Below are 26,875 nucleotides of genomic sequence, written 5' to 3' on the forward strand. Positions count from 1 at the left end.
AAACAAACTATCTCAGACAGTCATCAGGAGCCAAAACTAAAACGTAACAAGTCACAGAGTGTCTAAACGGTCACCGTGTGACATTAAACATACAACTATGACAGGCAGGAATGTGGAGTTTTGTGTGTCTCTCTAGTCTGGACCCAGCCTCTGCACTGCAACAGAGAAGAGAAAACAAGCACATTAGCTTCCTTATATACACAGCAGCTGTCCTTCATTTAATTGACATGCTGCTCTATGTAATTAAAGGAACACTTCACCCTTTTTGCAAAAATATATATGTTATTGACGTTTAGAAGCTTTAGAACACTTTCCTGGGGGTCTTTATGTGTGTAATATGTGGTTTTAGATATTTTAGGTTGTAGCAGTGAGCCCAGTGTCTCTGATGTCATGGACACTGGGCTCACTTCCTTCCTGGACTACATGTTGTCTCAGTAAGACAGCTCTCCCCCTATCCACAAGGAGGAGCAGTGCACCAAAGAATTATGGGAATTGTAGTCCAGGAAGGTAGTGAGACCAGTGTCCATGACATCAGAGACAACAGGCTCACTGCTACAATCTAAAATAACTAAAACCACATATTACACACATAAATACCCCCAGGAAAGTGATCTAAAGCTTCTAAACGTCATTAACATATATTTTTTGGCAAAAAGGGTGAAGTGTCCCTTTAAGGTAATGAAGTGGAAGGCACTTGTGGTACAGTATATGACACCATGAGGCTTCAATACGGATAATGAACGAGTGATTGATGAGGATTTGATTGTTGCATATTATTCCATTCTGACCTGAGATCAGATTCATACGAGGTTTCCGCCGGACACACACTGGCCTGATGAACCCATTCTGACCTGAGATCAGATTCTAAAAATGTCAGTCGTTCTTCGATTTTTTCAAAAATAGCAGATCTACAAGCTCATATCGCGCCACCGAGTGGCGCGATATGAGCTTGTAGATCTGCTATTTTTCAATAGCTAAAGCATAACATGATGCTAACACCAAAATGGGTGCCCGGTCAGAATGGGTTAATATATGAATCACAGAAATCACAGGAATCTAAAATCGTAGTAATATAATATGGGACTCCTTGCATCGCTGAAGAATCCCCTCCGTTTCAGTCCGCCACATGTTCCCCTGAAGATCCGGGGAACAAACAAGAACAAAAAAAGGAAATGGTTAATGTTCCCAGTGAGAAAAAAATACACTTAAAGCTGCAACCTGGAATTTATTTAAAACGTACCACCTTGACCCGCTAGCCAAGATTTGTTTTTCAAAGGGCGCACGTCACTTACAGTAGAGTAGCACAGAACGCACCGCAGCACACAGACAGACAGACAGGTGCCGAGCGCCCATGAGTATGCAAATGTATGGCCGCCCCCTCTACTCATGGAAATGACCCCCTACACCGTTGTCTCCTGCCTCCGGGCCTGTACAGTTATGCACATATTCTATTGTGAGGCCCTGGTAGGACATAAAAGGTCATAATTGTAGCTTTCTTTTTTTTTTTGAATCCCATGATTTTGTAACCCCTGTGTCAATTATCTAATGTGATCCTGGGCTCTACACACCCTCCGCCAAACTGGGGAGAGCATGCTTCCTTCATGCAAGTTGTCCAAGTTGCTCCTTTACACCTGACAGGGGGTCCAACCTGGTTGGACGTAGCGCATGGAAGGAACAAGTTATTCCAACCAGTTCCTTTCCCCTCCATCAGGCGCCCCGGCTGGCCAGGGGGAGGCAGTTTAGAGACCAGGATTACTGCATGTTTTTTGTGAGGGTACCTACCCTAGGGGACACGGGGAGAACATGTGAGGGTACCTACCCTAGGGGACACGGGGAGAACATGTGAGGGTACCTACCCTATAGGGGACACGGGGAGAACATGTGAGGGTACCTACCCTAGGGGACACGGGGAGAACATGTGAGGGTACCTACCCTAGGGGACACGGGGAGAACATGTGAGGGTACCTACCCTAAGGGACACGGGGAGAACATGTGAGGGTACCTACCCTAAGGGACACGGGGAGAACATGTGAGGGTACCTACCCTAGGGGACACGGGGAGAACATGTGAGGGTACCTACCCTAGGGGACACGGGGAGAACATGTGAGGGTACCTACCCTAAGGGACACGGGGAGAACATGTGAGGGTACCTACCCTAAGGGACACGGGGAGAACATGTGAGGGTACCTACCCTAAGGGACACGGGGAGAACATGTGAGGGTACCTACCCTAGGGGACACGGGGAGAACATGTGAGGGTACCTACCCTAAGGGACACGGGGAGAACATGTGAGGGTACCTACCCTAAGGGACACGGGGAGAACATGTGAGGGTACCTACCCTAGGGGACACGGGGAGAACATGTGAGGGTACCTACCCTAAGGGACACGGGGAGAACATGTGAGGGTACCTACCCTAGGGGACACGGGGAGAACATGTGAGGGTACCTACCCTAAGGGACACGGGGAGAACATGTGAGGGTACCTACCCTAGGGGACACGGGGAGAACATGCAAACTCCACACAGAATTGTAGCTTTTTATAACACTCACAGGTGATTGGTCCGATGGTGAGAGGCTGGATGTCCATGGTGCTGGACACGGAACGAGCCACCCTCGCCGAGCAAGCCTGCAAAAGATGTAGAGATGGAAGTGAGCAGAGTGTCGGTAAAGATGCAGAGATGGAAGTGAGCAGAGTGTCGGTAAAGATGTAGAGATGGAAGTGAGCAGAGTGTCGGTAAAGATGTAGAGATGGAAGTGAGCAGAGTGTCTGTAAAGATGTAGAGATGGAAGTGAGCCGAGTGTCTGTAAAGATGTAGAGATGGAAGTGAGCAGAGTGTCTGTAAAGATGTAGAGATGGAAGTGAGCAGAGTGTCTGTAAAGATGTAGAGATGGAAGTGAGCAGAGTGTCGGTAAAGATGTAGAGATGGAAGTGAGCAGAGTGTCGGTAAAGATGTAGAGATGGAAGTGAGCAGAGTGTCGGTAAAGATGTAGAGATGGAAGTGAGCAGAGTGTCGGTAAAGATGTAGAGATGGAAGTGAGCAGAGTGTCTGTAAAGATGTAGAGATGGAAGTGAGCCGAGTGTCTGTAAAGATGTAGAGATGGAAGTGAGCAGAGTGTCTGTAAAGATGTAGAGATGGAAGTGAGCCGAGTGTCTGTAAAGATGTAGAGATGGAAGTGAGCAGAGTGTCTGTAAAGATGCAGAGATGGAAGTGAGCAGAGTGTCTGTAAAGATGTAGAGATGGAAGTGAGCAGAGTGTCTGTAAAGATGTAGAGATGGAAGTGAGCAGAGTGTCTGTAAAGATGTAGAGATGGAAGTGAGCAGAGTGTCGGTAAAGATGTAGAGATGGAAGTGAGCAGAGTGTCGGTAAAGATGTAGAGATGGAAGTGAGCAGAGTGTCGGTAAAGATGTAGAGATGGAAGTGAGCAGAGTGTCTGTAAAGATGCAGAGATGGAAGTGAGCAGAGTGTCTGTAAAGATGTAGAGATGGAAGTGAGCAGAGTGTCGGTAAAGATGCAGAGATGGAAGTGAGCAGAGTGTCTGTAAAGATGCAGAGATGGAAGTGAGCAGAGTGTCTGTAAAGATGCAGAGATGGAAGTGAGCAGAGTGTCTGTAAAGATGTAGAGATGGAAGTGAGCAGAGTGTCTGTAAAGATGTAGAGATGGAAGTGAGCAGAGTGTCTGTAAAGATGCAGAGATGGAAGTGAGCCGAGTGTCGGTAAAGATGCAGAGATGGAAGTGAGCCGAGTGTCGGTAAAGATGCAGAGATGGAAGTGAGCCGAGTGTCGGTATAAAGTAAGGTCACAAAGTGACATGCTGCGTAACGTTCATGAAGTGAGGCAGTGTGAGACTCACAGGAGAGCAGGATGAGACCGTGAGGTCACAAAGTGACATGCTGTGTAACGTTCATGAAGTGAGGCAGTGTGAGACTCACAGGAGAGCAGGATGAGACCGTGAGGTCACAAAGTGACATGCTGTGTAACGTTCATGAAGTGAGGCAGTGTGAGACTCACAGGAGAGCAGGATGAGACCGTGAGGTCACACAGGCTGAGGCTGCAGTGCAGGTAGAGGGGCAGGTAGGAGAACTCGAGCCGAGCAGAGAAACGAGCCTGGAGGGACGAGCCGTTCTCATCAACTCTCACCTCGCGGTTGCTAGGACACCTGGAATCAGTGTTAATTATGACAAGCAAATTGTGATTTGGTATTTTGATTAAGACCATTTAGTTTTAGTCCTATTTTAGTCATCTGAAATTTTGTAGTCTTACGGCTGTATTTTGCGTGTCTTAAGTACCAGGTCTTATTACTTAACTTAAGACCTGGAGGCGTGATCAATGCCATTTGGCTATTCTGAGTGGCCAAAAAGCATTGACCACGCCTCCAGGTCTTAAGTTAAGTGATAAGACATGGTACTTAAGACACGCAGAATACAGCCCATAGTCTGTAGTCGACTAAATTTTTGTGTTAGTGTTAATTTTGACTAGACCTAGTCTTAATGGAGTGTTCATTTTTGACAGAAAAGAAGAAGTAGGCCAGGAGTGTCGGTATCAGCTGGTAACACAATAGTCTGCCCCCGTTACAATGCTGTGGACCCCTGGGAGATGGAGTCTGTCCCCGTTACAATGCACTATAGACCCCTGGGAGATGGAGTCTGTCCATGTTACAATGCACTATAGACCCCTGGGAGATGGAGTCTGTCCCCGTTACAATGCACTATAGACCCCTGGGAGATGGAGTCTGTCCCCGTTACAATGCACTATAGACCCCTGGGAGATGGAGTCTGTCCATGTTACAATGCGCTATAGACCCCTGGGAGATGGAGTCTGTCCCCGTTACAATGCACTATAGACCCCTGGGAGATGGAGTCTGTCCCTGTTACAACGTGCTAGACCCCTGGGAGATGGAGTCTGTCCCCGTTACAACGTGCTAGACCCCTGGGAGATGGAGTCTGTCCCTGTTACAACGTGCTAGACCCCTGGGAGATGGAGTCTGTCCCTGTTACAACGTGCTAGACCCCTGGGAGATGGAGTCTGTCCCTGTTACAACGTGCTAGACCCCTGGGAGATGGAGTCTGTCCCCTTTACAACGTGCTAGACCCCTGGGAGATGGAGTCTGTGCCCTTTACAACGTGCTAGACCCCTGGGAGATCGATTGCTGAGGTGGCGTAGCCTCGCGCAGCCAGCCTTCTTACATTTAAATTAAGATTTAAATCTGCCCCAGGCAGATTTATCGCAACGCGAGGCCAGCGGTGGAGCGCCACACCAACCATCAGCACCCAGTACTTCCTGCACGACTTGCTGCAGCCAAGCCGTGCTACTCATACGCTGAGTTGGCGGTGCCCGGGGGGGATCGAACCCATGACCTTATGGTGCAAAGGCAAGAGCTCTACCGACTGAGCTAACCAGACACATATCAAAGTATTAGTCTTTTAATCTTAGTCCACAGTATTAGCACTGCCTGGAAGAAAGACGCGCTGGTCTGTCATTGCGTTTCATTTCGCTCTCTTTTTGATTGAGGACCGGTAGGACATACTTGTTCTGGATGAGGAAGTGTGGCACGGAGGCATTATGGCTGTACGAGGGAGTGGCATAGCAGTTGTCCAGGAGGAGCACAAAGCGGTCCGTGTCGGTCCACTCCACAGACAGCCCTACATGCATGCAGTCGGCACCATGTGGCAGAACCACCGGGCCTGCTGGGTAACGCATGGTGTAGTTGGAGTAGTGGAACAAATACATGGAGGCTCTGGCTTCTCGACCCAGGCCCGTAAGGGCTCGGACCCTGGAAGTGAAAACATGACATTTGTCTGTTATCTACTCATGTGTAGTACTGAATCAAATCATTATATTTCAGGATATCATGACCCTTGAAAAAAGAACACTTGACGTCATGTCTTAAATTAAGAAGTCAACATCTTAAATATGCCCTGTATAGTATATAGCAACAACAAAGGCATTACATCAAATGGCAGATGAACACAAATGTAATTTTACAAAACACATTGTTAAATGAAACCGACTATTAAGTTACTTACCGACCGAAAAACACATTTAGGCTGGTCTCTGTGTCCAGAGGATAGGCACAGGAGAAGGGGAAACTCATCGGAAGACTGTCTCCCAGGGAGGCAGGGTAGACATATAAAGTGTTGTAGTAGGTGGCATGAGTGCTGTTTGTCTGAAAGACAAGTTAGATGGACAACCTGAGCAATCTCCTCAGGAGCAGGGGACTAGTATATTACACCTCATTATACATTATTTAAATATACTACAATCAAATTAATTATTATTAATCTAAAAGTCCGTAGATCAACCTGTAATGAAACAAACGCAAACATGGGCATCATTCTCTAGACTGTTCTGTGGCCAACAGTACACGAAAAAGTACAATTAAAGACATGCACATCCAACCCAAACTTGGGCAGGTGCCGAGTGGTGAGTAGTATACACACAGGTAAAGACATGAAGATACTCGCACACTGTGGGCTGAGGGCTCCACACTGTGAGGGCTCACTGCTGAGGGCTCCACACTGTGAGGGCTCACTGCTGAGGGCTCCACACTGTGGGCTGAGGGCTCCACACTGTGGGCTGAGGGCTCCACACTGTGAGGGCTCACTGCTGAGGGCTCCACACTGTGGGCTGAGGGCTCCACACTGTGGGCTGAGGGCTCCACACTGTGAGGGCTCACTGCTGAGGGCTCCACACTGTGAGGGCTCCGATGCTAGTGAAGTGCCTTTATTTATTCACACTGTGGGCTGAGGGCTCCGATGCTAGTGAAGTGCCTTTATTTGCACAAAAAAGTCGACTGTCGAAAAGTCGACTGAGCAAACTTATGGAAACGTTATGGAAACTTATGGAAACTCTGAGGAAACTCTGAGGAAACGTATTCTTACTAGTCTTATTACCTTTGAAATGTACTAGGTATTTGTATGCTATGTCCTGTATGTCAGTCCTGTTTGTATTGTTTGATGTTTGATGTCTGGGGACTGCAGATGGAAATTAGCAAGTCTTGCTAAATCTGGTGTATTTACACTGCATTTGTAATGTAATGTTCATCAATATACACTGTCCCGACCAAATAAACGAATAAAGAAAAGAAAAGAAAGGAAGAGCATTGCGGTCAAAACGTCACAGTCAATGTTTTTATGCAAAAAAAAAGGCACTTCAATAGCATCGGAGCCCACAGTGTGCGAGCATCTTCATTTCTTTACCTGTGGCCAACAGTAGCCGCATCTGAGTGGAACTCAAATCAGCAATACAAAAGTCCCTGCAACAGGAGAAGACAGGAGAGAAATGGAGGATATAGAATAGAAGTATTGCCGTAAGACTTAGCAAACAGATCCTCACAGTCAGTGCGTTTCCACAGGCGCCTTCCAGACGGTCCACTCCGTACCACACCATCCCGTCATGCTCTGTGGAATTTGAGCAGCCGCGTTCGTCCAGGTGACCGGAGAACGCATCCAGCCTGTAGGACACGAAGCTAGCCAGCCGCAGGCCAACTCGGATTTGCCTCGGGCCACATACAAGTTCAGCAATTTCTAGTGGATCGGCTGAAAAGAAGAAAGATTTACTCTCAATGAGAAAAATGACTATGCCTTGTGTAGGCCTACTTGTGTGCAAGCAGAGCGCGCTCACCACTGCTGGTACGACTGCTGAGTCCTAAACCTCTGCTGCTTTCTGTCTGGGTACGACTGCTGCTCTGAGTCCTAGAGCTCTCTGCTCTCTGTCTGGGTATACGACTGCTGCTCTGAGTCCTAGAGCTCTCTGCTCTCTGTCTGGGTACGACTGCTGCTCTGAGTCCTAGAGCTCTCTGCTTTCTGTCTGGGTACGACTGCTGCTCTGAGTCCTAGAGCTCTCTGCTTTCTGTCTGGGTACGACTGCTGCTCTGAGTCCTAGAGCTCTCTGCTTTCTGTCTGGGTACGACTGCTGCTCTGAGTCCTAGAGCTCTCTGCTTTCTGTCTGGGTACGACTGCTGCTCTGAGTCCTAGAGCTCTCTGCTTTCTGTCTGGGTATACGACTGCTGCTCTGAGTCCTAGAGCTCTCTGCTTTCTGTCTGGATACGACTGCTGCTCTGAGTCCTAGAGCTCTCTGCTCTCTGTCTGGGTACGACTGCTGCTCTGAGTCCTAGAGCTCTCTGCTCTCTGTCTGGGTACGACTGCTGCTCTGAGTCCTAGAGCTCTCTGCTTTCTGTCTGGGTACGACTGCTGCTCTGAGTCCTAGAGATCTCTGCTTTCTGTCTGGGTATACGACTGCTGCTCTGAGTCCTAGAGATCTCTGCTTTCTGTCTGGGTATACGACTGCTGCTCTGAGTCCTAGAGCTCTCTGCTGTCTGTCTGTGTATACGACTGCTGCTCTGAGTCCTAGAGCTCTCTGCTCTCTGTCTGTGTATACGACTGCTGCTCTGAGTCCTAGAGCTCTCTGCTGTCTGTCTGGATACGACTGCTGCTCTGAGTCCTAGAGCTCTCTGCTGTCTGTCTGGGTACGACTGCTGCTCTGAGTCCCTGTAGAGCTCTCTGCTGTCTGGGTACGACTGCTGCTCTGAGTCCCTGTAGAGCTCTCTGCTGTCTGTCTGGGTGGAGCTTCATTTCCATCCACCAGCTGTCTAAAAACCAGGAAGATACTCCTGCCACGAGCAGCTTTTCGTGGCGCCGTATATCTGGGGGTACTGACTGACCTGGAAAACTATCATGTATGTATTATGTTTACAGATAGCAGGACAGATGGAGTTACCTTCACACACCACAGAGGTTGTGCTTGGAGACCTTGTAGTGGTAACAACGGTGTCGGTGTAACTGACACTGGACAGCCTCTGGAAGCGGTGTCCCTTCTCGTCCTCCCCGGTCACCTTGACGAAGAAGCTCTGGGAGGGCGTGTGGAACCCGGGGAGGCTCCACAGGTCAGGTCCGCCCAGGTCAGAAGGCCGGAGAAAGGAGAGGAGGTAGCCTCCTGAAGTGGACAGCAGATCCACGCAGTTGAGCTGGCCCGGAGGCCTTAAGCCCGTGACCTTCAACAGAACATGTGCTGGAACTCCTGGGAGGAGGGGGACCAAAGAACATGATATGAGTTATTTTGGTATTTATTTAACCATTAAAAACACATTGAGACAAAGTCTCTTTTTCATGTGGGAAGTGGCCAAGAGGCAGACATCAAATTAAACTTCAATGCTACATTGTACTAATTCGAAAATGACAAGTTACAGAACAAACAATAATACATCCACGATACACCTATAAAATATACCTATAAAATATACAACAATCTCCAAAGTGATACACTTTAAATGACAGGGTGCAAAGTTGTGCGTAGAAAAAATACACAATGTACAATTTAGAAATGATAAATATATAGGTCTATAGGCTACAGAGGCCATTAGAAAATGTGCATACATTTGAGTGTACATCGATCTGAGATGATCCTTTTGAAACGTTTCTCAGTGGAACTTTCAAGGCCAATTTGAGTCTATAGTCTGCAAGTCGTTCCAGGATCTCAGCTAAATGAGATTTGCCAAACACAAGAACAGAGGAACACACAACACGCACAGTAGGCTATAGGCCTACCTTCCATAGGCCTCTCCCTGGTGGAGCTGAAGTCAGAAGTGGGCGCGCTGGAGAAGCCAACGCGGAAGTCTAGATGGCTGCGGGCCGTCACTCTCAGAGTGTGTCGTCCACTGGAGCTGACCTGGAGAAAGAAAGCTTGGATATTCACTGGCCCTGTCGTCATCAGTTGGTCTACTGTGGCATGACTCAGTGGCGTGCACAGACATTTAGAGGGGCAGGTGCTCAAGTGAAAAAAGGACACCTTGTGCAGCGCATTTTGGGGCGGGAACCCATTTTGGTGCTTTAGCTATTGAAAAATAGCAGATCTACAAGCTCATAGTGGCGTGCTACGAGCTTGTAGGTCTTTTTTTTTTTTTTATCGAAGAACCACTGACATAGAAACATAGCTTTAGATTGTGGGGGCCTAAATAATAAGAAGTGTTTTTTATCAAGATTTGATCAATGGGCCCAGGCCGTAGCGTAACGGTCTGGGCACCGGACTGGTAATCCAGTCGCAGTGTGCCGCGGGTTCGACTCCCGGACCCGACACGGCCTTTACTGCATGTCTTCCCCCCCCCATCTCTCTCCCGTTTCCTGTCAGCCTACTGTCTGTCCCTTCAAAAATCAATAAAAGGCGTAAGCCGCAAAAAAAATATCTTAAAAAAAAAAAAAAAGATTTGATCAATGTCACCGCATGGTCCACACACTACAAATTAAGAAAAAAAAAAGAAGAGCACATTGCCAAAAGGGCAGGGGGTGCTCTAGCACCCCCTAGTGTCTATCTGTGCACGCCACTGGCATGACCAGATCCAAACTGTTCATTTGGAGGGACAGAAGCATCTTAGGGGACTAACTATTAGGGCATTTGAACACTGACGCCTACGGAGCCCCTGAATGGCCATGCATTCAAAATATATTTTATCTTGTACGTACAAGATAATATCTTGTAGGGACGAGATAAAATATATTTAGATGGCCATATAGGCCATATATTTACATGGCCATTCAGGGGCTCCGTAGTTTTCAGTTTGGGGATGTTTCTTTTCTTCGTTTTAAATCATTTATACCTTCAGAACCCACGTTCCAGCTCTGGGGCACTTCAGATTGACTACACGAACCGAGTTGGGGATGTTCAGCAGCTCGGTGAGACCTTCCTCCACACCGACAGTACGACCTGCGAAATAACAACAGACAACATTAAGAAAACGTTTATTCTAGTTTGGTAAAGTGATTAAAAAGTGATAAAGGTGTTACAGCATGCCATAATTATCCATTATGGTGACAATAATCACCATAATGTTTATGTATATGTTATGTTTATAAGACATCATAAGACCCAAAAGCATTAACAGCAGACCAGCGAAAGCGAACATAGCCCATGCAGTAAAAGTGGCCATGCAGCAACTGTATGCATGGCTCCATGCATACAGTTGACATTCTTTAGTCAAACACGAAGAGAAACTTTGCCATGAATCAATTATTTTTTTGTCTACCGAGAGGATCTGTGAGCTCGATCTGCGGCGCCGGTCCACTGAGCGACACGGTGACCTCTCTCAGGCTGGGGTCAAAGAGCACCTCCCACGTGTTCTCCTGAGCACCGTCGTGGTTGGAGGAATGCAGATGAACCTTGTGGGCCTGAAGGGACTCCTCCACAAACTTCAGAACCTGCATGGGAAGGTGGGGGTGCATGGGAAACACCATATCATGGTCAAAGACTACATGGGAAGTGGGGGGTGGGAAAAACACCATGCAATGGTCAAAGACAAAGTCCTGTCAGGTACTGTACCCTATACTGTACACAGCTTCGCCTCCAGGAAAGTGAAACCACACCACTGTCAAAATGATAAGGTACAGTTTTCTGCACCCTCCTCAAGCATGAATTCCTCTCACCTCGCTGACTTTGTCTTTGCTGTCCAGGTGAAAGACCTGTCCAGAGGACGTGGCTGCGACGTCCTCGTAGGCTGTGTAACCAGGATCAGCGCGGCTCACGCAGTCCCCAGTCAGCACAAACACCACCTTAAGAACCACACAGTGAACAGAAGACGATTAGGACGGAGTCTTACAAACCTCCAGTGTTTGCTTGAGCGTATAGCCTCGGAAACCCAGACGTTTTTATTTCCAGGAAGAAAAAAAATCGATCACTGTTACCAACTGTTACATTCCCCTTTGTATGTCTAGGGGTATAAGAAGAGGATGCAACACAGCTGGCATAAGAGTTGTTGTTTATTCAACGGTAGAATGATAAAGGTATATAATAACAGTAGCTTTCAAATTCAACACAAAGACATGCAGGCTGTATGGGGCAACTAATAAAACAATCAAAACTATCTAGCCCTAAAGTCACACAACACTCTGACCTAACTCTAACCAATAAAAAGGAAAAGAGGGGTTACACAAGTTCAAACTATCTAAGCTGTCTACCCTAGCTACTGCCTAACAAAGATTTACAAAAAGGTACGCTCCCATACGCCGTATATTATATAATCTATATCTCTACATATAGATATATAATTATAATCAGTTGTATCTTTAGCACAATGTCACAGAATCAGCTCAGGGGCTCCACACAGGTCTAGCTCCTGGCCTACGCTTGTACAGACACAGAAACATAAAGTCAAAGATCACTCTCTGCTGATTTCTGATCGTCTGCACCTTTGTTAAATTGACGCACACACGTACAGTCGTACACACACACAGACACTCCTCTCTCTCTCTCTCTCTCTCTCTGTCGCTCTAATTAATTAGTATCATGTCCAGCAGCTGTGCCTATAGTTTCTCCCGGCGGATCCTGCCCGGAGCTGCCTATGCCATAAAAAGCATGGGTGAGTTCCAGTCTAAACTTGAGCTTATTATCATATTTCATACACATGTTGATGTAACACTGGACCAAAGGGATACCCCTATATGGACTGGGGAAGATGTTAGCCTTTTGAGGCCATCAGGCTGAGGCTCTCAGCCACCTATAACAATCATTCAGCGCAACAATGAGTTTCTCATTCCTATGTGTGCAATGCACAAAGACAGGCAGTGTAGCAACAATAAAGCATAGAATATAGAATGCTATAATTCTATTCCAAATGTGTGCCAAATGTTTTGCTACACCACCTATCCTAGGGCATAGGATTGTGGATAGGATAGCTTGTAGATCTGGTATTTTTTGTCACGTACTGGGTACACATTAGCTTACAATGACCGCTGCCCGTTTGGCGAATAACGACTTATATATATTGTTATACATGTTTTGGAAAAGGTTTGTGCCAAATGTTTTTCCAGGACCGTTGATGAATAAATTCCAGGACCCTTGGTAAATTCCAGGATCCTTGATAAATTCAAAATCTTTTCCAGGACTAATTTCAGGACTAATTTCAAAATATTGTCATGAATTTGATGACCGTGTGAAACCCTGTTCCCAGAATAGGGATAATGCTAAGGTTCCAGTGGATAACGCCTTGTGCTGTACAAACCTGTGACTGTCGTATCTGCACCAGCTGCAGAACATCTGGTAGGAGGTGAAAGTCCTTGGCGCTGGCGTCGGAGAACACAAAGATGAAGGACCGAGGAAGGGAAACCTCCAGAGCCTTCTTTATGGCTCCCATACTCATCTCAGGACAGTCCCCTCCACCCTGTCAGATTCAGGCAAAAAACACATTGATAAAGCAGCTGTTCTGGGACGATATGGGTTTGATTGATTGATTGATTGATTGATTGATTGATTGATTGATTGATTGATTGATTGAAGAATTTATTAACAGTTTTGGAGAATTACAGTAGGCCTACATTTCAAGCACAACTCAATACAAGACTGTTAACTGTGGACGACACCATAAAGCATTACACTTGTTTACAATAGGGTCCACCATGTTCAATTCATCATCACATTTAGAGATGTACAAATATACACTATAGCCAAACAATAGGAAATCATCATAGAGAAGGTAAAAAGGGGGAAAAAATAGGAAATCAGGTAAAAATGGGGAAAAAACATATACAGTGAGGGGGAAAAGGGGTGGGTGGGGGATTCAAATTGCAGCCGTCCATAGCCCTTTGTCCACTACATCTGAAACAGTGTCCACTACATCTACTGCTACATCTGAAACATGGTACTCACCCCTACAGACAACTCCTGGAGGTCCTGCTGGAATTGCTCAGGGTCTGTCGTGATGGACACGGGGCCAATATCTAGGAGAAAGCATTAAGTTGATGAGGCATGGTATTGTACATACATCATTTTGTTCGATTATGGTCTGTCAGTTGGTCTAGAATTCCTTTTCTATCTGCGTATGCACTATAATAGGTACATATTGATTCTTATATTGAGACACAAATACAGGTATTTTGGGGCCTGTGTGGAAAGAAATGCAGATAATGTGTGTGGGACAGGGAAAACTTTTTTTCCCCATGTTTAATGGAAGCCTACCTGGATCATTGAACGGGACCAGCACAAAGTTTCGGACAGGTATGGGCCTCCGCCTGAGCGTATTCTCCAGGATCTGAGAGGTGGCCATTTTCACCTGAAACAAATCGCCGGACATGGAGCCGGTCACGTCGATCACAAAGGCCAGGGTAGAGGCATCCACAGCATAAGTGACATAGTCATAGGGACTAGGGACTGTGTAGTTGGCAGGCTCCACTGGTGGCTCACATTCTCGTACATATACTGATACATCTGAAAAAGTGTCCACTACATCTTCTGCTACATCTACTGCTACATCTGAAACAGTGTCCACTACATCTGAAACAGTGTACACTACATCTCCTAATGGACTGTCCATTAGATCAGAGAAAAACCCGCGAGACATGTTTTGACCTGCTGGGTCCGAATTGGGTCGGTCTTCATTAGAGCTGATAGGACCTGGACTGGGTCGGTCGTTATTAGAGCTGATGGAACCTGGTGGGTTCAAGTTGGGTTGGTCGTTATTAGAGCTGATGGAACCTGGTGGGTTCAAGTTGGGTTGGTCGTTATTAGAGCTGATGGAACCTGGTGGGTTCAAGTTGGGTCGGTCGTTATTAGAGCTGATGGAACCTGGTGGGTTCAAGTTGGGTTGGTCGTTATTAGAGCTGATAGGACCTGGACTGGGTTGGTCGTTATTAGAGCTGATAGGACCTGGACTGGGTCGGTCGTTATTAGAGCTGATGGAACCTGGTGGGTTCAAGTTGGGTTGGTCGTTATTAGTCACATTGTTCTGCAGCTCACGAAGTGTTTGGTCTGTATTCATGAGAAAAAAGAAAGAAAACAAGAATAATAATTGTTTTTTCAGATTAATGAATGAATTTGAACAATGTGATTCTATTCAAAGCACATTTCACTAAACAAAATGGACATATCTCATTTCACTAAACAAAACACAATGGACATATCTCATTTCAAGAGTGGATGGCAGATCCGCCAGCCAGATGCGAGGTGCTAGTAATCAATCAGCTGAATAACACAACTTTTGAACAGGCTTATCTTGTTCCATTTGACCTGAAACATCATTAACTTTACGTAACAATAACTTTTGAACAGGCATAACTCTTGTTCCATTTGACCTGAAACATCATTGCACATAATTATATGTCTCCTCATGAGCAACAATTTCTCACTGTGACCCATCAAAGAGACGGAGGTGCCTATTTGATATTCTGCCATTTTACTCATTAAAAAAGGTTCGGAAACTTAAATTGGTTGGTTATTTCTCCCCTTTAATGATACCTAGTTAGTTTTGTATTTCATATAGTTTTATCGTTGATTAGTTACCTTTACAATGAGGTATAGCTTGTAAGGATCGGGTGTTCGTGGAATGAGCAACACAGCTAAATGTGTGGGTAGTGCCTCCATGTGTAATGAATGAGCAACACAGCTAAATGTGTGGGTAGCGCCTCCAATTTTATTTTGCCCTAATCAAATGGTTGGTATTCACCCTTGCTTTGTAAAAATCCATTTTGGAGCTCAAAATTGGCAGCCATCTTGCATTTGAAGGTCAGAATCATTATATAGCCTATACACCAAATATGGCCAGATGTAATTTATTGGAGTCTAGTAGGACTATAGTAAATAATAAAATAAATCGCTATAAAACTTTGTAAATAAATACATATTTAGCCCTATGCTCCAATGCCCCCGCCCCCCTGTCAAAAACAGCTAAAATCCCTAAAACGAAAGAAAGCAGCAAATGGAAAAAAAATACACTCACCTTTTACTTTCTCTAATAACAACCTAAAACATGAACCTTGGTTGAAAAAAACTAAAGTTGTCCTTTAACTTAACTTGGCTGAATGTAGTTAGGGGAATAACCCAGCTAAATGTAGGAGTGACATCCCGACATTTTCTAGTGAAAGATTATTGATAATTGGTCCCCTTGCAAGATGCTGTTTGGATAATTTTCCACAAATAAATAGCCTATAAAACTAAATGCAAATGTATCTGGGTTCTGAAAACCTCAAGGGATGTGACCATGCGACCACTTTAACTTGAGATTTACAGTACGATGCTAGCACTTTGGACACACTGATGGAGTATATTATAGTAGCCTACAAGTGGGTTGTATATCAAGATGGCAGGTATGTAAGTTAATGTGACATTAAAAAGGAGAAATCAAACATATGGGACCCAAACAATTGCTACGGGCTCAGTAAAAATCGACTAGTGAAAAGTCGGTATTTTATGATACCTAGAGATTGCTCTAACGGAGCAGAAGTGGAGCCGCTGTCTCATTTGGTGGCATGAAAATGTGTAGTTCCCGTGTGTCTCTATGGGCTTGTATACGGGGGTCTGATCAAATTAATATAATATCAAATATCTAATTACTGAATTAAAAACTGCCCAGGGCCAGTCTTCACGAAAGCCTGAATATACGATAAAATGACCCAACACTTTTTTGAATAATAATAATAATAATAATACCGTAAACCCTAATATGAGGAGAATTGTAGGCAGCTTACCTGGCCTGCCAGTAGCAGTCTGTATGAACAGGACTAGCAGGACACCGGAAACGGTCACTATGATCCCCATCCTGGAGATCAGGGGGGAAGAAAAAACAACATCTATAGACAGACTACAGCGAAGCATACAGTATATATCCAATTGAGATCGGATGTACAGTAGCCTTAGATGCAAAAACACAGAGCATTCACACAATGTTGCACACATTCAAGATAAAAGCATCTTAAATCACGCAGTGATAAAAAGCAACAAAACCTCCTCAACACATCAATTCAAACCAACCAATAATGCAAATGCCTCTCTTACCTGAAGTGGCTTGTGTTTGAGTATCCATCCCATGTCAATGTGAGTTTATATAGCCTAACCGACCCCATTGTGCAGAGTCATCCCATATGGGTGTAACTGATCCATGAAATGACCCCCCACCTGTTACAGTAAATGGCAAGGTTTCCGTGTAATCCATAATGCTCATTTCCTCGCATCCTCACAATAGTGTGCTCCAGAAATATGAGTGAGTATGTGCCACGTGCCTCTCTGGTCCATTTCGTTGCATTTGTACAGTACGCTCTCACGGTTATTATGTTGGTACTTTTGGAAATGGAAAGTTAGAGAACCACGTGTCGTCCTAGTGGAGACAGACATTCAATAAGTGGGTCTTAGTACTAAGAACATTGTGTAAAAAGATGTAAAAAGGTACGGACACATTGATGACCTCTGTGTCTTAGAATAGTATATGGACACAGTGATGACCTCTGTGCCTTAGAAGAGTATATGGACACATTGATGACCTCTGTGTCTTAGAAGAGTATATGGACACATTGATGACCTCTGTGTCTTAGAAGAGTATATGGACACAGTGATGACCTCTGTGCCTTAGAAGAGTATATGGACACATTGATGACCTCTGTGTCTTAGAAGAGTATATGGACACAGTGATGACCTCTGTGTCTTAGAAGAGTATATGGACACAGTGATGAAGCCTGTGTCTTAGTGAAGCCATTCGACATTATGCATCTGTTTGGGAACTGGAAGCTTTCCGGTTTTATTCCCACCACAGCTCCTACTGGCTTTGTGGTGAAGCATCTTTGAACGAAACACTCAACCCTTAAATGCCCCTAAATGCCCCCAGATGAGAGTCAGTGTAAGACACTGAACCCCTAAATGCCCCCCGATGAGAGTCATTGTAAGACACTGAACCCCTACATGCCCCTGATGAGTCAGTGTAAGACACTGAACCCCTAAATGCCCCCTGATGAGAGTCAGTGTAAGACACTGAACCCCTACATGCCCCCTGATGAGAGTCAGTGTAAGACACTGAACCCCTAAATGCCCCCTGATGAGAGTCAGTGTAAGACACTGAACCCCTACATGCCCCCTGATGAGAGTCAGTGTAAGACACTGAACCCCTACATGCCCCCTGATGAGAGTCAGTGTAAGACACTGAACCCCTACATGCCCCCTGATGAGAGTCATTGTAAGACACTGAACCCCTAAATGCCCCCTGATGAGAGTCAGTGTAAGACACTGAACCCCTACATGCCCCCTGATGAGAGTCAGTGTAAGACCCTGAACCCCTACATGCCCCAGATGAGAGTCAGTGTAAGACACTGAACCCCTAAATGCCCCTGATGAGAGTCAGTGTAAGACACTGAACCCCTAAATGCCCCTGATGAGAGTCAGTGTAAGACACTGAACCCCTACATGCCCCTGATGAGAGTCAGTGTAAGACACTGAACCCCTACATGCCCCCTGATGAGAGTCAGTGTAAGACCCTGAACCCCTACATGCCCCCTGATGAGAGTCAGTGTAAGACACTGAACCCCTACATGCCCCCTGATGAGAGTCAGTGTAAGACACTGAACCCCTACATGCCCCTGATGAGAGTCAGTGTAAGACACTGAACCCCTACATGCCCCTGATGAGAGTCAGTGTAAGACACTGAACCCCTACATGCCCCTGATGAGAGTCAGTGTAAGACACTGAACCCCTACATGCCCCCTGATGAGAGTCAGTGTAAGACACTGAACCCCTACATGCCCCCTGATGAGAGTCAGTGTAAGACACTGAACCCCTACATGCCCCTGATGAGAGTCAGTGTAAGACACTGAACCCCTACATGCCCCCTGATGAGAGTCAGTGTAAGACACTGAACCCCTACATGCCCCTGATGAGAGTCAGTGTAAGACACTGAACCCCTACATGCCCCTGATGAGAGTCAGTGTAAGACACTGAACCCCTACATGCCCCTGATGAGAGTCAGTGTAAGACACTGAACCCCTACATGCCCCTGATGAGAGTCAGTGTAAGACACTGAACCCCTACATGCCCCCGGATGAGAGTCATTGTAAGACACTGAACCCCTACATGCCCCCGGATGAGAGTCATTGTAAGACACTGAACCCCTACATGCCCCCGGATGAGAGTCATTGTAAGACACTGAACCCCTAAATGCCCCCTGATGAGAGTCAGTGTAAGACACTGAACCCCTACATGCCCCTGATGAGTCATTGTAAGACACTGAACCCCTACATGCCCCCGGATGAGAGTCAGTGTAAGACACTGAACCCCTACATGCCCCTGATGAGTCAGTGTAAGACACTGAACCCCTAAATGCCCCCTGATGAGAGTCAGTGTAAGACACTGAACCCCTAAATGCCCCCCGATGAGAGTCAGTGTAAGACACTGAACCCCTACATGCCCCCAGATGAGAGTCAGTGTAAGACACTGAACCCCTACATGCCCCTGATGAGAGTCAGTGTAAGACACTGAACCCCTACATGCCCCCTGATGAGAGTCAGTGTAAGACACTGAACCCCTACATGCCCCTGATGAGAGTCAGTGTAAGACACTGAACCCCTACATGCCCCTGATGAGAGTCAGTGTAAGACACTGAACCCCTACATGCCCCTGATGAGAGTCAGTGTAAGACCCTGAAATGATAAATGCCCCCCGATGAGAGTCTTATTACTGTGTCCTCGCATGCCTCCACACATTCACACCTCGGCCGACACATATTCCACGGGGTGTTAGAACTGTAACAATGTAACTATAAGTTACATTGTGTTGGATTGGCACACTGAGTAAATAATACTTTACATGTGGGATAGTCAGGGGAAAAGATGAATGGATACTGTATCCATTGTCAGGATACAGTATCCTGACAATGGAAAAAAACAACAAAAACTATGTATTCATATCACAAATTCACAATGCATAGCTAAATTAAGTAAACACTCCTGCTGCATCCATTCAACTGACAATGACCTACCACAACAGCTCACAATGATGTCATTTAGTGCAGAGAACAGCTCAACTTCAGCTATAGGTAAGGTAGGTCAATTCTGAACCAGATACGTGGCATAATCTTATCAGTATTCAAACATTAAAACAAAGCAAACAGACTGGCTTTAAATAAATAAATAATACTGCTAGAAGGTTTAGGCAAGTTTTTTTTTTTTTTTTTAACTTGCCTAAACCTGTCTTCTTTCATACATAATATGTATGAAAGAAGACAGGTTTAGGCAAGTTAAAAAAATATGTGACTCTTTTTTATACAGAGATAGTATCGGAAAATAACTGCTCAGCAGAGGAGAAAAACTGACTTTTGTCTTTTCCAAAATGAGTTAATAGCACAGGCAGACTCTTCACATAGCCTACTATAGAGCATGTCTGAAATGAATGTCACATAATGAAATTGACAATAATTATATAATATTATATTCATGCTTAAACATGTAGCTAGGTGTAATGTTAGAGACCACAAGTGAACCTTTCAAGCCTGTTTTCTAAACTCACTGCTTTCTGTAAGACATGAGGTAGCTTAGAGACCAGGATTACTGCATGGTTTTTGTGAGGGTACCTCCCATAGGGGACACGGGGAGAACATGTGAGGGTACCTACCCTAGGGGACACGGGGAGAACATGTGAGGGTACCTACCCTAGGGGACACGGGGAGAACATGTGAGGGTACCTACCCTAAGGGACACGGGGAGAACATGTGAGGGTACCTACCCTAGGGGACACGGGGAGAACATGTGAGGGTACCTACCCTAGGGGACACGGGGAGAACATGTGAGGGTACCTACCCTAGGGGACACGGGGAGAACATGTGAGGGTACCTACCCTAGGGGACACGGGGAGAACATGCAAACTCCACACAGAAAGGCCCTTTCGCCAACACCGCCTCGGGTATGGGCCAGAGCATGTGAGCGGAGCGGAGCGCGGAGCGAGCGAGGAGCGGAGCGAGGGGATTTTGACGTGAGCGCGGAGCGGGTTTTTAAATGTGTCAGATTGACTTCCGGAGCGAGAACTGTCCTCCGCTCCCAGCCGCTCCGAGCCGCTCAATGCACACGGCACGGCTAATTTACATCATGCTCCAAAAAAGACCGCATGTTGCTGCAACATGCGGTCTGAAACGAAGGCCTTCAGGTTTAATTAGCCAATTTCAGGAAAACAGCATTTTATTTTCCCCCCCCGTCATTTCTTTCTGCTGAGCGGAGCGGGCATCTGAGTGTAGCCTCGGAGCGAGCACGGAGCGGGGAGCGCTCCGTGCGTAAATGAAGGTGAGCGCTGAGCGAGCGAGGAGCGGCGTGGGGGGAGATGAACGTGAGCGCGGAGCGAGCGTAACAAAAGCCGTCAAGAGCGAAGAGCGGAATTATCGGCCGCTCCGCTCCGCTCACATGCTCTGGTATGGGCACTGATGACGCGGGGGAGGGAGCACGCCCCCGGCGCCCACAGGGTCCCTATAGCGGGAATCGAACCCAGGACCTGCTGTGAGGCGACAGCACTATACCAACTGTGCCACCGTGCCCCCAAGTCTATGGACTTTAATGTGTGTTTAGGGCAGTTAGGGTGTATTATTTTGCCAGTCATGAAAATAAAATCCAATGGCTTACTGTGTGTCAAGTTTCGTCACACATTGTGTTTGGAGGGTAAACCACAGGCCTATACCCATAGAGGCAGGTCCCTGGTGGGCAGAGGTCTAACCCCAGATACGTACACTGTCATCAGGGCACCTTGTTGGACAGACCTCTGAAGAGCCACCAGACATGAGTCTGGGTGAAATGTGCTCATAACGCTGGACAAGGTCAGTATAAGATTTTGGAGCCTGACCTTGCAGAGTGGTTATACTCGCTGCTGACCAACTGGAGATGCTCAAACAAAACCCCAAGGGTCCATTCAACCTATTAAATATAGCCACTGGCCACTAAGAAAAGATGGCCCGGTGTTCCCTGGAGAAATTCAGAATACCTGCTCTCTCTCCTTTGTGACCGCACCTTAAGATATAAATGGATGCGCCTGATGGAGGGGAAAGGAACTGGTCAGAACAACGCGTTCCTTCCACGTACCACTGTCAGGTGATAAGAAGCAGCTTGGACTCATCATGCATAGAAGGAAGCATGAGGTTTGTACGCTGCCCTCCCCAGGTTGGCAGAGGAAGTGTGGCGCCAAGGATTACATAAACACACACACACACACACACACACACACACACACACACACACACACACACACACACACACACATACTCTCTCACTCTCACTCTCACTCATTCTCCTTAGATACTTAAAAACGTAATAATCAGCCTCTAACAAAGAAGGAATCTGTTTTCATGAGCTCTCCAGCTAGGGGTGGGTATAAAGGACAGGGCCAGTCTATATTTACACTTTCACTCCAGAGGGACACATTATAGTATTATGCAATGTGTCCCTCTGGAGTGAATGTATACTGTCGTATCAAAAATAGCAGATCTATCAGCTCAAAACGTGTGGCAGCGTGACGCGTTTTGACACGTTTTTTTTTGCTATAATTGAATTGAAAACCAGATTTTTATTTTGGAATCCTGAAAAGTATATATGAATTTAGTTAAAGGTTATGATAACTTTATGAACTTAAATCCTAATACATTAGACGTAAAAAAAAAAAAAAAAAAAAGAGAATAAAATTCTAATACTACATTCTAACTGAAGTAATTAAAGCGGGTCATGTTTGGACAGTTGAAATCAATAATGTATATCCATATTCTGATATTACCCTGCGGGGCCACATCATTAAGTGAAGGTGGGGGCCGCATGTGGCCAGTGGCCCACGTACAGTATGAGCTAGACAGATAAACCATAGCGGCCCCTGCACTGGGGGACCCATTGGATGAGCCAAAAACCTGGGAATCTCCACACGTACAGTAGCAAAATGATTGCACGCGCATCTCACACGCGCCTCACCTTCACCAGGATCATGTGTCTTGTCGCCATTGATCACTGCTTACATACGTTTATACGTCTATTGTGTTTGCGATGTTTAGATACAGCATGTCGGGAAATACACCTCGCCATCTCTCTAGTTCATCTAAGTTCTAGTTCATCTAAGTGAAGGATCTCATGATCATATTTCAATGTGAATAATGGTCCGCTCAATAGACACACTTTCCTGTTACTTAATACAGTATCCATTGTGTTTTCCCCTGACTATCCTTGTGTCATTTCATCGGTGTGCCAATCCTCCCACAATGTACACAGTTTTGCCCCGTTTGGTGTTTTTTTATTTTTTAAAGCATTATGTAGCTATTGGAAAAAAATGCAGATCTACAAGCTTGTAGTGCCGCGCTACGAGCTTGTAGTTGTAGATCTGCTATTCTTTTTTAAATCGCGAAAACGTGGCGCACATCTTTGAATATATATATTCTTTCAGAGCGAAAGTTTTTAACTCAAATCTTTGCTTCTGGGGGGGGGGGGGGGGTGCCTGGACCATCAAATATTCAGATGGGGGTCGGCGGTCAAATACATATATTTTTGGGAGTCCTTGACATGAAAATGTTTGAGAACGACTGATATAGAAACATGAGGTTTTTCAGAAAACTGTCAGGATTTAGAAGATGTTTTTACAATCTGATCTCAGGTCTGAATTGGGTGTGACATGATTCGCCTGTTTGTCCGGCGGACGTATGAATCGGCCGTAAAGAGACACTTCACCCTTTTTGCAAAAAATATACTGTATATATATCAATGACCTTTATAAGATTTAGAACACTTTCCTGGCGTTATTTTTTGTGTAATCTCTGGTTAGAGATATTTTATATTAGCTGACGCTGATGTCAGAGACACTCTTCCGTATTCCTTCCGGACTACATTTGACTCCTCACAATCCTCGCGTCACGGACACTGGGGCGTCCCAAGACTTGTTCCACCTATCTACAACCTCAACGTTCCACCCCCACATGCGCATTCGTTATTGCGTTTGTGTCATGTCGCCGAGGAGAGCAGCACCACAGAGAGAGTATACAGAAAAAAACAACTCAGAGACGAGCTGTGTTGCCACACAACAACCTCAGAGATCTGATGAACAAATATCAGTCAGACGTTAAGGCTACGAGAAATGATTAGTTCTCCAAACTAATTTCCGCCCACTCTCATAACTCCAGGATTATGTTTCAAGCTATACAATCTGTTATAAATCCAACCACCCACTCAACCCCGCCTAGAAGCTTCTCCAGAACAGTGTGAGGCGTTCCTGCAACACTTCATTGGCAATATCGAAGGGATTAGACAGCATGCAGCTTCCTGCAGTACGTACAGTTTCTGGAGTTTGTCCGGTATACGTACCGCCCTCCCAATTAACCTCATTCAACCCAATTACATGAATTACATTCATGGAAACTATCACACACATGAATTCTTCATCATGCCCTCTTGACATAACTCCCACCAGGTTTCTGAAGGCGAACATAATGACTGTGGTCTATTATTAACCCATTCTGACCTGAGATCAGATTCATACGAGGTTTCCGCTGGACACACACTGGGTCTGATGAACCCATTCTGACCTGAGATCAGATTAAAAAAATGTCAGTCGTTCTTCGATTTTTCAAAAAATAGCAGACCTACAAGCTCGTATCGCGCCACTCGGTGGCGCGATATGAGCTTGTAGATCTGCTATTTTTCAATAGCTAAAGCATAACATGATGCCGACACCAAAATGGGTGCCCGGTCAGAATGGGTTAAAAAGAAACCTTCATTGGACCCCTTAGTTTTAAACAATTTTAGACCAATCTCTAAACTACCGTTTTTATCAAAGATCTTAGAAAAAACTGTATCTACTTTTATGAATTTCAATTCTGCTTTTGAAACGTTTCAGTCTGGCTTTAGGGCCTTGCACAGCACGGAAACAGCACTTTTAAAAGTTACGAACGACCTTCTTTTAAATGCAGACTGTTCAATTTTATTCCTTTTAGACGTTTGCTCTGCCTTTGACACTGTCGATCACGCCATTTTAATCGAACGCCTGAAGAACCTGGTCGGCATAAACGACGATTAGAGTGGTTCCGATCGTACTTAACAGACAGAAGCTTCTCGATTGTGATTGGGGAAGCCTCCTCATCACGAGCTCCTTTTAAATGTGGCGTTCCACAAGGTTCTATCCTTGGTCCATTACTTTTTACAATTTATATGCTGTCAATTGGCAACATTATTAGGAACCATGGAATCCAATTTCATAGTTACGCGGACGATACTCAGCTGTATATCCCCCTTAAACATGGTGTTGCAGGAAATGTACCACGCCTTCTTACATGTCTCTCTGACAAAGAAATAATCATATTTGGCCCCCCAAACTCAACACACTCATTTCACTCTGAACTTGACACCCTATTCGCAAAAATCACACACTCAGCCCGCAACCTAGGTGTTTTCTTCGATCCGGATATTTCTTTCAACACCCAAGTCACCAAAGTACCACATTTGGCGGACCCCCTAGGGGTCCCAGACCCCCTGTTGAACACCCCTGCAGTAGATTACACAATATAATGTTCTGAGAGTGATGTGAAAGTCATGAATGGACACACACACACACACACACACACACACACACACACACACACACACACACACACACACACACACACACACACACACACACACACACACACACACACACACACACACACACACACACACACACGCACACACACACACACACACACACACGCAGGAACAGAGAAGTACCACTAGATGGAGACATTATCTACCACTGTTCACAACACAGGTGACTCATAATGTAAAATATTGGAGTTTCATTAAAAACATCTCCAAATAAAAGGACTCTTGATGAGTTCATAGTTATTTATTGCCAATGTTTTGATCTGGGCAGTACACTACAATGGCCAGTAGAGGACGCCAGTCCCCTGATCAAGGAGAAAACCACTTCATTTGTACAATGATAATTATATCAGGCAATAATGCTTTAGCATCAGTTTAGCAAAATTCAGAAAATCACACTTGGTTGTTTAAGTGCCATACAAATGTTTGTCTGTAAGTATAGATTTAGAGAGTGTCAACAACCTGTTCTTACTCGTTTATAATGTGACATATAAGTCCTATAAATCTCAATATATCTGATCAGATTTCTATAATTTTTTCCTGCTCCATTGTCGACATTCCATTGTTCCTCCAATCCCTCTACGAGGGAGAATGACACAACCTTTATTTAGGATATAGAGGGTATGCACCTTAGAGAATATATGAATAGTCGGCATGGGATTTCCTCCCATCCACTTGCATTAAGTTGCTCAAAAGCGCATGAGGCGATTTCACTCCTCCTTCCGGGTAGGAACAGAGTGCATTCTGGGATTGATTGGGCCAAACTCATGAACATGCTGTGCCGTTGACTATCATCATTGCACTGAAACAGCGTTCACGTGTCATCATGAACGTGTGCAATGATAGTCAACGGACCAGCGCGTTCATGTGTTTGGGCCCAGCGCTGCAATACCAAATTCGGCCACTATGTCCATTTCACCTCAGGGTTTCCTCCGGGTGCCTTCTCTATGTATATACTCTAAGTAGGGTTCCCAATAGGCGGCCCGCGGGCCATTTGCGGCCCGCGGAGCGCCCCCTTGCAATAAATAATAAAAATACGTTTTTTTTATTTCATTTTTTATCATCTTTTTTTTTTTTTTTTTGGGGGGGGGGGGGGGGGTCCCAGATATGAATGGCATTAAATGGGGGCCTGTGCATGTCAAACTGGGCATCCTTTTCAAATGGGGTCTTGCCCTGAAAATGAGGCAAGACCTCGACCTCGCGCGTGCGGACTCGGCCCCCAGCCTGGTACCCTAGTCAAAATATGGCCCTTGAGGATAATGAATTGGGGAACCCTGCAAGGTATGCACATGCATAAAGTGAGTGTCAAATCGAGTAGCACAGTGAGTTCAACGTGGTTTAATGCTATCAGATAGGACTTCTCTGTTTGGATGTATATGGGCTAGTCAAGGCCAGAAAGTGTAGTTTGTTTTGCCACTCAGTAGGCGTTCCCGCATTACTTCCGGGTATGTGATGATGATGTCATGCGCATATACCCTCTCTTGATTTATTTTATGCATTGCAAAGTGATCCCAAATGCAAAAACAAGTCTGTTCATTTATGATCTTGATCAATCCAGTGG

At 45.6% G+C, this 26,875-nt stretch overlaps 1 protein-coding gene across 1 annotated transcript; it reads right to left on the minus strand.

The window, feature by feature from the left end:
- Positions 1-132: 132 nt before the first annotated feature.
- On the minus strand, positions 133-16,513 carry LOC310856026 (uncharacterized protein; the record flags this gene model as incomplete). Its single annotated transcript, XM_083761244.1, has 15 exons — positions 133-155; positions 2,551-2,626; positions 4,010-4,157; positions 5,526-5,771; positions 6,025-6,164; positions 7,334-7,536; positions 8,717-9,016; positions 9,544-9,664; positions 10,590-10,696; positions 11,016-11,187; positions 11,413-11,538; positions 12,987-13,145; positions 13,631-13,701; positions 13,940-14,662; positions 16,444-16,513. 15 exons carry the CDS (start codon positions 16,511-16,513, stop codon positions 133-135), a joined length of 2,685 nt encoding a protein of 894 aa, XP_083617370.1.
- Positions 16,514-26,875: the final 10,362 nt, after the last annotated feature.

Source organism: Protomyctophum parallelum, assembly GCF_964188405.1.
Source record: "Protomyctophum parallelum genome assembly, chromosome: 1".
Lineage (NCBI taxonomy): Eukaryota > Metazoa > Chordata > Actinopteri > Myctophiformes > Myctophidae > Protomyctophum > Protomyctophum parallelum.